This window comes from Dromiciops gliroides, chromosome 1 (genome assembly GCF_019393635.1).
Source record: "Dromiciops gliroides isolate mDroGli1 chromosome 1, mDroGli1.pri, whole genome shotgun sequence".
Lineage (NCBI taxonomy): Eukaryota > Metazoa > Chordata > Mammalia > Microbiotheria > Microbiotheriidae > Dromiciops > Dromiciops gliroides.
This window is the reverse complement of record NC_057861.1, coordinates 710,127,248-710,140,630: the sequence shown is the minus strand read 5'-3', so window position 1 is coordinate 710,140,630 and position 13,383 is coordinate 710,127,248. Positions and strand designations below refer to the sequence as shown.

Genomic DNA, 13,383 nt, shown 5'->3' with positions numbered 1-13,383 from the left:
GTGGATCTGTTTCACAAGGAGGTCTTCCTCTCTACTGGCCAAGCTACATGCTACCCTGTGACAAATAGTGGGGTAGCAGAGTTCCAGGGAATTTGCTGACCTCTAAGAATCCAGAATTTGACCCAATGACTTTTTTTTGTTTGTTTGTTTGTTTGTTTTGTGGGGCAATGAGGGTTAAGTGACTTGCCCAGGGTCACACAGCCAGTGTCAAGTGTCTGAGGCTGGATTTGAACTCAGGTCCTCCTGAATCCAAGGCCAGTGCTTTATCCACTGCGCCACCTAGCTGCCCCCAACCCAATGACTTATAAGGTATTTTTCTGCTAAGACAGCTAGGTGGCACAGTAGAAAGAGTGCTGAGCCTAGGGTCAGGAAGATCTGAGTTCAAATCCACTCTAAGATACTTAGTGAATGATCTTGGACAAGTCACTTAACTGCTGTCTGCCTTAGCTTCCTCAACTGTAAAATAGTGATCATATTACCTACCTCCTAGGGTTGTTCTGAGGATTGTGGTAAAAATTATTGGTGTTTTAGCTGACTCATTTGGGAGGGGCCACACCTGGCCCACCCTGAAGTTATGTATGCAACTGAGGTCAGAAGGAGAACTCTCCATATGCAGTTTTTGGGTTTTGTTTTTTTTTTTTTTTTGTAAATTTGTGTGTGTGTTGGGGGGGGGGGCGCAATTGGGGTTAAGTGACTTGCCCAGGGTCACACCGCTAGTAAGTGTTAAGTGTCTGAGGCCGAATTTGAACTCAGGTCCTCCTGACTCCAGGGCCGGTGCTCTATCCACTACGCCACCTAGCTGCCCCCATAGGCAGTTTTTGAAGGGCCTCCCCTTTTGGAGGAGGAAAAATTGAATGCTCCCTGAAGGGAGGTAGAGGTTCTTCCGGAATGTAAGCGCGCTCTCTCTCTCTCTCTCAGGCTTCTCCCCTTCCAGAACGCAAGCAACTGTAGGCTTTCCAGGTGTTGGTGAGTTAACAACAGAAAACCCTAAATTCCTTTGAATTAGCTTAATTGGAAACGATCTGGGGATTGCATAGGCTAAGTTTAGAGTTAAGAGTATTTATCTGTATTTCTTTTTCCTATTTCCTTATCTTTGATTTTTACTAGTTTCACCTTTATTGTTTAATTAATTCCCAAGTAATAAAATCTGATCCTTCTGTGAACTAAAGCTGTAAGGCTCCTTTCTTATTGGCCTAGGAGAAATATCTAAAAAAGGCAGTTCAGAGGGGAGGGTGAACCTAAAAGGTTCCTCATATTTCTGGGACCCAAATATTTTTGGCAAGTCACCCAATTAATGCTCCGTATATCAAATTTTGGCCCTCACGGGATCAAATGAGATAATACTGGTAAAGCACTTAGCACAGTGTCTGGCACACAATAAGTGCTTAATAAATGCTTGTTTTGTTCTTCTTGCCCCTTCCAGCTTTCAATATGTGATCCTGTGACTTAGAGTAGGAGGCAGACTACAAATCTCTGTGCCAAGCTACCACAAAGGCACAGGGAGTGGAAGAAGGGGGTGATGAGATTTGAAAACATTACAAATTCCCCTTCTGTTTTCCTCACAGTTGACCTTTGGCAACTACACTCAATCATCAGAGGATTTAGGGTTTAGCAGGGGGTGGGGCTTTCCTTTGAAGAGGGAGAAGTGATTCTTTCAGTTCCCCTTGTTTATCCATTTAAACTCAGATTCATTTATTCAGCCATCACATATATGGAGCACAAGACACTATAGTACTATGTATACTCTCAAGGAGTTTTCTGCTTAGTTAAGGAGACAAGACAGACAGAGAGACAGAGAGACAGACAGATACACACACACACACACACACACACACACACACACACACACACACACACACACAGGAACTATGCACTACCTTTATTCCAGGGCATTAGTTAGGAAGGACCTGGATTATTTTCTGTGATTTTCTTCCCTTCTCCCTTCATGTGATTTTTAGCCTTCATCTGGAAACCTGGGAAAAACCCAAGGTTGTCCTCACCTCTGCATTTGTAAGTACTCTGATTAGTTTCTAGATTCCACTAGGTCCCATCATAGAGGGTGGGGAACCCTGCCTGAGTCTTAACATAAAGTTGCCATATAGTATATGCTGAATAAATGTTTGTGGAGTCATGGAATTGTAGGACTTCAGGGTTGGAAGGGACCTCAGAATTTATCTGGCCCAAATCCTACCCGAAGAAGAATCCCTTTTACAACATTGCCAACGAGTGGTCATCCAGCCTTTGAAGACCTTCAATGAAGCAGAACCCAGTACTTCCTGAGGCATTACATTCCACATTAGAACTTGTTAGGAAGTGTTTCCTATATCAAGCCTAAATTTGACTCTGTACCTTCGAGCTGTAGCTTTCAGCTACGCCTTTTTTTTTTTTTGGGGGGGGGATGCCAAATAGAACAATTAATCTATCAATAAAATGTGTTTATTAAGCCTAGTATGAGCCAGGCAGTGTGGCAGATGCTGGGGAAACAGATGCAGCAGAAGTCCTTATGCCAACTCCCTTTCTCATATGAAAGTTTTAGAAAAGGCTCCATCTTGCCCCTCAGGGTTTTAGGGGCACAACTGGAGGCTTGAAGTTCGTTTCTTTCTTTCTTTTTTGAAAATAAGTTTTACTTTGTTATGGGGAAAATAGGGTAGGGGGTAGGGGTTTGGGGTCCTTAGGAATTCCTCATTAAAGGATTACACCCGGGGCAGCTAGATGGCGCAGTGGTAAAGCACCGGCCCTGGATTCAGGAGTACCTGAGTTCGAATCCGACCTCAGACATTTAATACTTACTAGCTGTGTGACCCTGGGTAAGTCACTTAACCCCAATTGCCTCACTAAAAAAAAAAAAATAATTACACCCTCTTGCACACAAATCCAATAGAATAAGATTGTAGTTTATTTAGGGGCTGGGGAAGGGAAACCACAAGAGAAATCCTTAGACTTCTCATGGGGAGAAGGCATGGCACAGAGCGTGGCTCTGAGATACCAATCTCCTCGAGCAGGAAACAGGCAGATACTTTTTTTTTTTTTTTAGTGAGGCAGTTGGGGTTAAGTGACTTGCCCAGGGTCACATAGCTAGTAAGTGTTAAGTGTCTGAGGCTGGATTTGAATTTAGGTACTCCTGATTCCAGGGCTGGTGCTCTATCTACTGTGCCACCTAGCTGCCCCCAGGCAGATACTTTTATAGAGGACTGATGGTGGTCCATGAGGTGATCATCTGACTGTGGAAAGTTCCCCTATTGAGGGAGGACCATCCCCCACTGGTGGTGGCTGGGGGAGTTGGGTGAGGAGTGGCTGAGGATCTCTCTAGCCATCTCTCTTCTCCTCCCCACACAAAGGCAGCAGCCACACCCAAATTTATCTCCCCAGGGGTGGGGGAGACTGGAATGAAGGGTGGTGGTCCCAGAGCTAGATCAGTCCAGATCCGGTTCCACTTACCTCTTTAGGTGTGTCTGTCCTTTGGTTTAGTTTCTCAACGAGAAGGTTCTTTGATGTACCCCAGAGAACTTCTGGGGTGCTAGGCCCTATAACAACTTGATGTTTTCTGTTTCTTACATTGTCATAGTTATCTCAAGTATCCCTTCCCTTCCCCCTCCCAGAGGCCAGTGGGGGGACTGTGGAATGATACTGTAAACAGTATCACACTCTGAGTGTGTCTGGCGGATAAACATATTGCCTTCCAACAAAGCATCATTGGCTTGCTGGGTATTTATGGGAAAATGAAACTAAACTGTCCCAAAAGAGCCCAAGGAAGTAACATTGGCTGACCTAATACACAGATAAATCCCACATATTGTATGAATTTGTGTCTACTGCTGGTTCAACGAACGTTAATAAATACTGGAGATTCTATTTTGATAAGACAGTTTGAAGACTGTACCCCCTCTTGGAGTGATTACCAACATAGAGGCTGTATTTAAAACCAGGAAGAAGGAATTTCCTGTTCAACTGATATTTACATAACTGAGAATTCTGCCTCGGTAGCCCGGTGGGGTAGGACTTGATGGTGCAACAATTAACAAAAATAAAAGAAATCCAGACAGGGGCTTTAATGCAAAACACACACTCAGTTGCAAAGGATGCTTCATGAAGATTACGTTTTACAAATGGAGGGAAACAACAAGGTTTGTCCCTGGCCAAAATACATGCTCAAAGCGAGGGGATCCCATGTTTTAGTGGAAGCCTTTCTTAAACCCTTTTAATTTTAGTGCCTTCACTCTGTTAGTTATTTTCCATTTATCCTATATATAGCTTGCTTTGTATATATTTGTCTGTATATTGTCTCCCCCATCAGATTGTAAGGTTTATGAGAGCAGGGACTGTCCCTTACCTCTTTTTGTATCTCTAATGCTTATTGAAGTGCACGGCCCTTAATAGGTGCTTAATAAATCTTGAATGATTGATTGACTGATGTTGTTTCCTAGCACCAGCATCAAACACATAAATTCAGACAAAAAAACTACTCTATTTGCTCAACCTAAAACAGTGGAAAGAGCCCTGGCTTTGGGGTTGGAATATTTGGGTTCAAATTTCATCTCTGATGCATACTACCTTTGTGACTGGCAAATCACTGAACCCGAGTGAGTTTCCTCATCTGTAAAATAAGAGATCGAATCACATATCTGTTGTGGGCCCAAAGTACCCTAGAAGTTCTCTGGGGTACATCGAGGAATCTTCTCCTTGAGAAACTAAACCAGAGGACAGATACACCTGGAGAGATAAGTGGAGTCAGATCTGACAGTGCTAGCTTTGGGACCTCCACCCTTCATTCTGATCTCCCTTATCCCTGGGGAGATAACTTTGGGTGTGGCTGTGGCCTTTGTGTCCAGAAGAGAGAGATGGTTTGAGAGATCCATAGCCACCCCTCACCCAATTCTTCTAGTCACTACCAGTGAGGGATGGTCCTCCACTCCTCACCCAATTCCTCTAGCCACCACCAGTGGGGGATGGTCCTTCACTCCTCACCCAATTCCTCTAGCCATCACCAGTGGGGGATGGTCCTCCCTCACTAATGGAACTTTCAACAGTCAAATGGTCACCCCTCCCCCCACCATCAGTCCTCTATAAAAGTACCTGCCAGTCTCCTGCTCGAGGAGATTGGTACCTCAGAGCCATGTGCTTTGTTCCATGCCTCTCTCCCCATGTGAAGTCCAAGGATTTCTTTCATGGTTTCCCTCCCCCCCCCCCCTTCCCTTGCCCCTAAATAAACTACCATCTTATTCTAACTGCTTTTGTGTGCAAGAGTGTGTAATTCTATATAGCACTTTTTTTTTTTGTGGGGGCAATGGGAGTTAAGTGACTTGCCCAGGGTCACACAGCTAGAACATGTCAAGTGTCTGAGGCTGGATTTGAACTCAGATCCTCCTGAATTCAGGGCCAGTGCTCTATCCACTGCACCACCTAGCTGCCTCAGGGCGGAAGGTTTTGGAGAAACAAAATGCTTTCTTCCCCAACTAGCTTGGGGAGCACTCTATTATAGGGTTCAGATGGCACGGGTAAGAATGTTCATTATTGGGTGATGGGCTGGGGGTGCCCTGGTGGTAGGCTGAGGTAGGTGATGACCCATAGTGAGCAATCTGGTGTTGGGCGTTAACTCTATCCTGGTGGGTCCGAGCAGTCTGCTGGTGGCGGTTCCAGGTGGTCTTCTCCTGGTGTAGTCACTGCCAACAGGATTACCTCATCCAGGTGCTCAGGAGGACTGGAATGTGGGGTGGTGGTCCTGGAGCATGCTCAGTTCAATCTGGTGCTGCTTATCTCTTTTGGGTGTGTTTGTCCTTGATTGAGCTCAAGGAGAGGCCTACTTGATTTCAAGGGAAAATTCCTGAGGTTTCAAGGAAAAAGTTCCTTGACCTCCCCAGATGACTTTTGGGGTAACCGGGGCCCATAATCCTCCCATAACGGTTTTTCATCCAAGGCATGCCTACTAATTGTAGGTGTATCCTAAGACTCTGTCCTAGGCCTTCTCCTTTTTCTTCTATATTATCTTACTTGGTGATCTCATCAGCTCCCATGGGTTCGGTGAGCATTTCTTTGCAGCTTACTCACGCAGATTCTATTATTCAAGTTTCTTTCCTGAGCCCCAGTAAGGGAACATAATTGCATTATGTTCATATTTCACAATTTTTTAAGCTAAATTTGTTAGCCATTCTCCCCTGAGTTTTGGCTACTATGAAAAGAACTGCTATACTTATATTGTACATTTAGATCTTTTTTCCTCTTTCTTTGGGGAGTATAGACTTAATTGGTCCCCCTGTCTCAAGGTCTCTCTCACACTCCAATTCATTCCTCATAGTTTGCAAAGTGGTTTTCCTAATGTATAGGTTTGATCACATCACCCCCTGCTCAGTGAATCCCAGTGGCTGGCTATCTTTTACCTCTCTGATCAATATAAACTCCTCTTTTAGGCATGTAAAGTTCTTCATAACCCGGCTTCTACCTTTCCAGTCACAGACCTATTTGCTATTCCCTACACACAACAAATGGTACATCTCCAATCTCTGTCCCTTTGGACACCCCTGCCTGAAATACTCTCCTTGGTCACCTCTGCCTCTTAGCATCCATGGTTTTCTTTAAGATTCTACTCAGATGCCACCTTCTACAGAAGGCTTTTCCCATCTCCCCCCTAATGTTACCTTGGGTATATTTTTTATGAATGTTAGAATGTAAGCTCCTAGGGGGCAGCTAGGTGGCGCAGTGGATAGAGCACTGGCCCTGGATTCAGGAGTACCTGAGTTCAAATCCGGCCTCAGACACTTGACACTCACTAGCTGTGTGACCCTGGGCAAGTCACTTAACCCCCACTGTCCTGCAAAAACAAAAAAAAGAAAAAAAGAATGCAAGCTCCTTGAGGGCAGGGGCTTTTTCAGCTTTTTCTTTGTTCCTCCTGCACTTTGCCCAGTGCCTGACACACAGTAAATGCTAAATGTTTATTGCCTGATTTTGAATCTACCAACAATTCTAAGAACAATGATTCTCACATAAAGAATCATTTCCATCAGGTAAAACTACATATAAACCCATCTTCACTGGCTTAAGAAGGCTAATGAGGGAAGGGAAGTGCGATAGAAGATCTTATAAAATCTGAAGTAAGAGGTGTCAATCCAGCCTGAGGAACTGCCTCCAGAAGGCTCCTGTCAAAACATATAGGGTGGGCCGAAAGTCATGAAGTCACCAAGGGGTTTCAATATTGAATAAATCCTTTATTTTTTGTTTTTAATTTACAATACCATAGCATCACATATGGTCTATATGGGACTATGTATGTGTGTGTGTGTGTGTGTGTGTGTGTGTGTGTGTAGAGAGAGAGAGAGAGAGAGTCTATATGAAATAAATAAAAATAATTTTCAAGATGTTATTAAGGATAGATCATTGGCCCTGGATTCAGGAGGAGCTGAGTTCAAATCAGGATTCAGACACTTGAGACTTACTAGCTGTGTGAACCTGGGCAAGTCACTTAACCCTCATTTCCCCTTCCTCCCCCCAAAAAAAGACATCAGACCCCTTGGTGACTTTAGGCTCACTCCATACATTAAATTGAACAAACAGTGGGGGCAGCTAGGTGGCGCAGTGGATAAAGCACCAGCCCTGGATTCAGAAGGACCTGAGTTCAAATTTGACCTCAGACATTTAACACTAGCTGTGTGACCCTGGGCAAGTAACTTAACCCTCATTGCCCCATCAAAAAAAAAAAACAAAACCAAAAAATAACCCCCCAAATTTAACAAACAGTTATTAAGTACATTATGATGCAGTGAGGACTGGACTTGGGACTCAGGATCCAGGTTCAAAGCCCAGCTCCACAACTCCCTAGCCCTGTGATCCCATGTCTTTTCACTTATGTGGGTCTTGTTTCCCCCTCTATAAATTCAGGGGGTTTCTTTCTAGAATGCAAGCTCTTTGAGGACGGGCGTTTATTTCCTCTGGAGCTGCGGTACACAGCAGGCGCTTCATAAGTGCCTTCCCAGACACTGGGTGTCTTCCCAGGAGGGGGGGGGGCTGGGGTGGGGGGTGGGGCATCGGATGCAGTGGCGGAGCGCGGGGAAGGAGGCAGCCGGGCCTACTACGGAAGGCTCCCCGGCGCCCGACACGGTTCCCGCCAAGGCATGTCCTGGACAGCTCCTGGGCCCCCCGGGATCCTCCAGCTACCCTCCCCGCCCCGGCTCCCTAGGCGGCGGACTTTCCCCGGGGCAGCCAATCATCGGGCCAGCTTCCCTCGCCTCCTCGTGGGTCCCGCCCCTCTGGGCCGAATCTGGGGCAGGCCCGAGGGCCCGAGTAGGTTTGTTTTGTGGGGCCCGGGCTGCGGAGCCTGTGAGCGCGGGGGGAGGGGGGCGGCGGAGGGGAGCGGGGAGGGGGGCGGCGGAGGGGAGCGGAGGGAGGAGAGGAGAGGAGGGAGGAGGCGGGGGAGGAGGAGAGGAGGGAGGAGGGAGGAGGGAGGAAGGAGAGCCGGAGCAGGAGCACGGGGATGGACCGAGCGCGCTCGCTGCGCGGCCTAGGGGGGCGTGGATGCACAGCCTCGGCCTGGCTGTGCGCGGGCCCGGGCGCGTGGGGCCCTGACGGCGGCGCGGGCGGCCGGAGGCCGGGCTGAGGGAGGCGGGGCCCTGCCTCACGGCTCGTCCGCAGGCTCCCCGGCCTTGCTGAGTCAGGCTCCACGCCGCTCCCCGCCGGCTCCCGCAGCCCGGGCCCGCGCCGCGGCCGCGGGGCGGGGGTCGCGCCTGCGCGGCTTCCGGGCCTGGGCCGGGGATAACCTGTTGGTCCCCCGTTAAAGTTGCAGGTGCCCATGGCGTCCGACCGGCTACGCAAGGTCAAGTGCCAATGGGGCAGCGGCTCGGATGGCTACCCCAACAAGCGCAGCCGCGGGGAGCCCGAGGCCGCGGCCGCCCCCTGCTCCTCCTCCTCCGCCGCCTCCCGGGCTTCCCCAGCCTCTTCCGATGCCCAGCCTTCCCCTCCTCCCGGCTCCAGCCGACCTACCCCTGGGGGAGGGCCCCGCAGGCCCCCGCGCCCGGAGGCCCGCGGCGAGCAAGAGGGGACCCCCAGATATTCACCGGGCTGGAAGGGCTCCGGTCCTGCTCGCCAACTCGGCTGTTCTGATTCCCCAGGTGCGGGCGGCACTAGCAGCCGCACCCCGCTCCTCCAGAGGACGGAAGGCCTTCTCTCCCCCCTAGAAAGCTCCTCCCCACCCGGCAGCCCCTCCGTCCGAGAAATGTGCACTTTAAGGGACGCAGCTCCCCACCCCAAGGTAAGTGACCGAGGGGAGGCTGGAAAACGCGCCCCTCCCCCCGGCGGCCCCGGGAGCCCGGCAGAGACCAGGATCTGCTTCCTGGGGGCGTGGGGGGAGAGCATCAGCTCCTTTGATCTTCGTGACAGCCCCGGGAGGTGGTGCCCCTTGAGGAAACTGACGCAGAGGCGAATGACTTGGCCAGGGTCACGCAGCCAGAAAGCTCCCCAGGCTGGGTTTGAGGGCCACTTGGCTGCCTCTGAGACAGAGAGACTGGAATTACTCTGGAGACAAAGTAATTCGGCTTCTGATCTCTGTCTTGTAGGGTCAGACTTTGAGGAGTCTGAACCAGCACAATACATGGACAAGATAACGACTTATCTGCTTTACCTTTCAGGGAAGTTTGGGTACTTCAACAAGCGGGAAAGATGGGCCTGAAGGCTGCTACAAATTGGACAGTGGGCTTGTTTGAGATGAATTGGGCTGGAGAAAGAGGTGGGGAGGGGCAGCACTAGGTGTTTATTTGTAAGGTATTGTAGGGGGCAGCTAGGTGGCACGGTGGATAAAGCACCGGCCCTGGATTCAGGACGACCTGAGTTCAAATTCTACCTCAGACACTTGACACTCACTAGCTGTGTAACCCTGGGCAAGTCACTTAACCCTTATTGCCCTGCAACCAAAAAAAAAAAACCACACCCCAAAACAAGTACAAACCATGTTCAAGGGGAAAGAAAGATGGTAAAAAAAATATAAATATTTGTAAGGTATTGCTTAATAGCATTTTGCTTTCTTAGCTTTTTTTTCTAGTGAGGCATCTAGTGACAGAGTGCTGGGCCTAGAATCAGGAACCTGTCAGTTCTGATCTGGCATCAAGTAGATGTGACCCTGGGCAAGTCTTTTAACTTCTTTCTGCCTCAGTTTACAAATCTGTAAAGTTAGGAACAACAACATCATCATCAATAATAATAATAGCTCCTACCTCCCAGGGTTCTTGCAAGGATAAAATGAAGTAATATTTGTAAAGTGCTTTGCAAACCTTAAAATGCTTTATAAATACTAGCTAATATTACATAAAGTTTACACAGGATTAGGGACCTCAAAGTATAGAAGTGTAACCTTCTGGTCTGGATGGGACAGTATAGAGTAATACTACCATCTTGATTTTACTACCTACCTGACAAGGCTGTTGTAAAGTTTAATAGTTTAGGCCCAAAGTCTCTAAGTCCAAGCCCTGAGGCCTCATGCAGCCCTTTATACTCCCAAGTATGGCCTGAACCAGAAATAAAATATGATCAGGCAATATTTGTTGTTTGTTCTTTATTCCCAAAGAGGACCAGGACATCAGGGTGATATCATGACTTGCATGTTGGATTTAAGTGAGGGAGGGCTGTGAAAAGTCAGCAGCTTCACTCTCTCCTTCAGAGCCATCTGGGTCCAGTGGCAAGCTATCAGGGTGACTGGAGATGATTCCAGATGTTTTAGGCAATTGGGGGGTAAGTGACTTGCCCAGGGTCACACAGATAGCAAGTGTCTGAGGTGAGATTTGAACTCTGGTCCTCCCATCTTCAAAGCCACTGCTCTATCCACTGTGCCATCTAGTTGCCCCCATCAGAAGGAAACATTTAACAAAATAAGTAAAAAATGTAATAAAACACATAATATTACATTTTAAAATTAAGTCATAATGCTGTCAGCATGGATCCCCCATTTCTAGTGAAGTTTGACATCACAGGTTTAGGCTATTAATAGGCTCCTTGGGTCCTTCCTATCTCTGATTAGAGAGGGTGGGGAGTGGATTTAATTGTGATTGCTTCTCTTGTTTGATAATGCAGATAATACAAATCTTTGGCATGAGCCCTGGGGGTGGATAATCCCTATTCATTCCTTGCTCTTCCACCTCCCTGTGGTTTGCTGGAGCTGCTCAATTTAAAATTATTAGGGCCTGAAGGATTTGGTTAATCCCATCCCATTGGGGATCCCTTCCTATCTCAGCAACCTGACCTCGTGGCCACCCACTAGGTTGGCCTTTGCCACAAAAAGTGGGAACAAGCAGGGAATCAAGATAATGAAAGGCCAGGCTGGAAAATTCTTCAGCTGGCTAATGAGCCGTTACTGCTACCCCACTTCGATCACTCCCACCTTCTTAAGGTGGTCCCTGTGTGATCAGATTTAGGTGATCCCAGTGATTTCCTTCAGTCTCAGGTGCCCGGAAGGGGCACCTTTTGAGCCATTAATGGATTCATCATAGACTCTTCTTGTCAAGTCTCCTGGATCTGCCTAAAACATGTACCTCACAAGGTGCCCTCCTCTTCCTCTCCCTCCTTCAGCATGTTTTTTTGTGTCATCTTACCCCTCTAGGTTGCTATTTGTCCTGTGATGTCTTGACCCCATTGGATAGTGAGCTTCTTGAGGTCAGGGCCTATCTTTTGCCTTTTTTGGTATCTAGCACTCAGCATATAGTAGGGACAGCTGGGTGGTGAAGCAGATAGAGTGCCAGGCTTGGAGTCAGGAAGCCTTGTCTTCCTGAGTTGAAATCCGGCCTCAGACACTTATTAGCTTGTGTGACCCTGGGCAAGTCATTTAACCCTGTTTGCCTCAGTTTCCTCATCTGTAAAATGAGCTGGAGATACTCTGGTATCTGCCAAGAAAACCTCATGGACAGGATTGGTGTGTTATGGTCCATAAGGTCACAAAGAACTGGATATAACTGAACAACAACTTCCTGACTCTAAGCCTAGCCATCAATCCACTGCACACCTGACTTTTTGCTGTCTCAGATTCTCAGCCGACCCTCAGATACTTGCATTTACCTTCAGGACTAAAGAATTCATGCTAACATAATACTTATAAGGAAATCATTTTATGAATCTTTTTAAAAAATGAGTTGTTATTGATGTCTTTTTGAAAACATCATAATTTCCTCCAGTATTCACTCTCTTCCCAGAGAGTCATTTCATTCAAGTAATATTTTTAAAGATGAAAAAAATATTTAGAGGGAAAAAATCAGCATAACTGCTAACAGCATAACTCTGAGAATTACCCCATTCATAGCACTCTTCCTACCTTTGCAGAGAGATAGGTAGGAGCATTTTCTTGCATCTCTTCTTTGAAGTCATGCTTATTCTTTGAATTTGGCAGCATTCACTTTTCATTGTTTTATGGCTGTTCTTTCCCTTTACATTGTTCTGGTCATCGAAGTGTCCTAGAAACTCTATGGTTATAAGGTACAGATAAGATGCTAATATGCATCAGGGAGGGAGATCCCCTACCAAGGAGTTTGTTAGTGTGGAAGCAGCTGAACTCACAGATCCCATCAAAAAACTTAAAAATTAAATAGGCACGGCACCTGCTTTCCTATTATTTTCATATTTCTTCTGGTGGAGCCTAGAATCGTAGTCAGATGGTAAATGATCAAAATGTGTTTGTTTCGATGATGCCAAGGATGCTGGTGGAATTGTAAACTGATCTAACCATTCTGGAGAACAATTTGGAACCCCAAAAGGTTATAAAACTATGTACTCTAGGACTGTATCCCAAAAAGATCAAAGAAAAAGGAAAAGAACCTATTTGCAAAATATATGTGTGTGTGTGTATAAAGCTCTTTTTGTGGTGCCAAAGAATTGGAAATTGAGGGGATGCCCATCAACTGGGAAGTGGCTAAACAAGTTATAGTGGATGGTTGTAATGGAATACTATTGTGCTATAAGAAACGATGAGCAGGATGATTTCAGAAAAACTTGGAAAGCCTTACCACAAACTGATGCAAAGTGAAGTGAGCAGAACCAGGAGAACATTGTACACTATGACAGCAATGTTGTACAGTGATCAATTGTGAATGACTTAGCGATTCTCAGCAATACAGTGATCTAAGACGATTCAAAAGAACTTATGAAAAATGCTGTGCACCTCCAGAGAAAGAATTGATGGAGTTTGAATACAAATCAAAGCATATCTTTTTTTACCTTATTTATTTTTTTTAGGCTTTTTTTTGTCTCTTTTCTTTTGTAACATGGTTAATATGGAAATATGTTTTTCTTGACGGCACATGTATAATCTACATCAAATTGCTTGCTGTCTCAGGGATAGGAGAAGGTAGAAAGGGAGGTAGAGAATTTGAAGCTCAATTTAAAAAAATGATTTAAAGTTGTTTTTATATGTTATTTTATGTG

General features: G+C 46.6%; 1 protein-coding gene and 1 long non-coding RNA gene across 4 annotated transcripts in view; one reads left to right on the top strand and one right to left on the bottom strand.

The window, feature by feature from the left end:
• LOC122735115 overlaps positions 1-9,168 on the bottom strand; it is a 34,052-nt gene extending 24,884 nt beyond the window's left edge. The window contains exon 1 of the long non-coding RNA XR_006354102.1: positions 9,042-9,168. This is a non-coding gene — a long non-coding RNA (uncharacterized LOC122735115). The remainder of the gene's footprint in view (positions 1-9,041) is intronic.
• The window catches only part of TATDN2 (TatD DNase domain containing 2), a 64,941-nt gene continuing 59,986 nt past the window's right edge, over positions 8,429-13,383 (top strand). For all 3 annotated transcript variants that reach the window (XR_006354101.1, XM_043976423.1, XM_043976424.1), the window contains exon 1: positions 8,429-9,235. Coding sequence is in view for 2 of the 3 variants with exons in the window: in XM_043976423.1 (XP_043832358.1) it covers positions 8,777-9,235 (459 nt within the window). In the remaining variant the exon portion in view is untranslated. The remainder of the gene's footprint in view (positions 9,236-13,383) is intronic.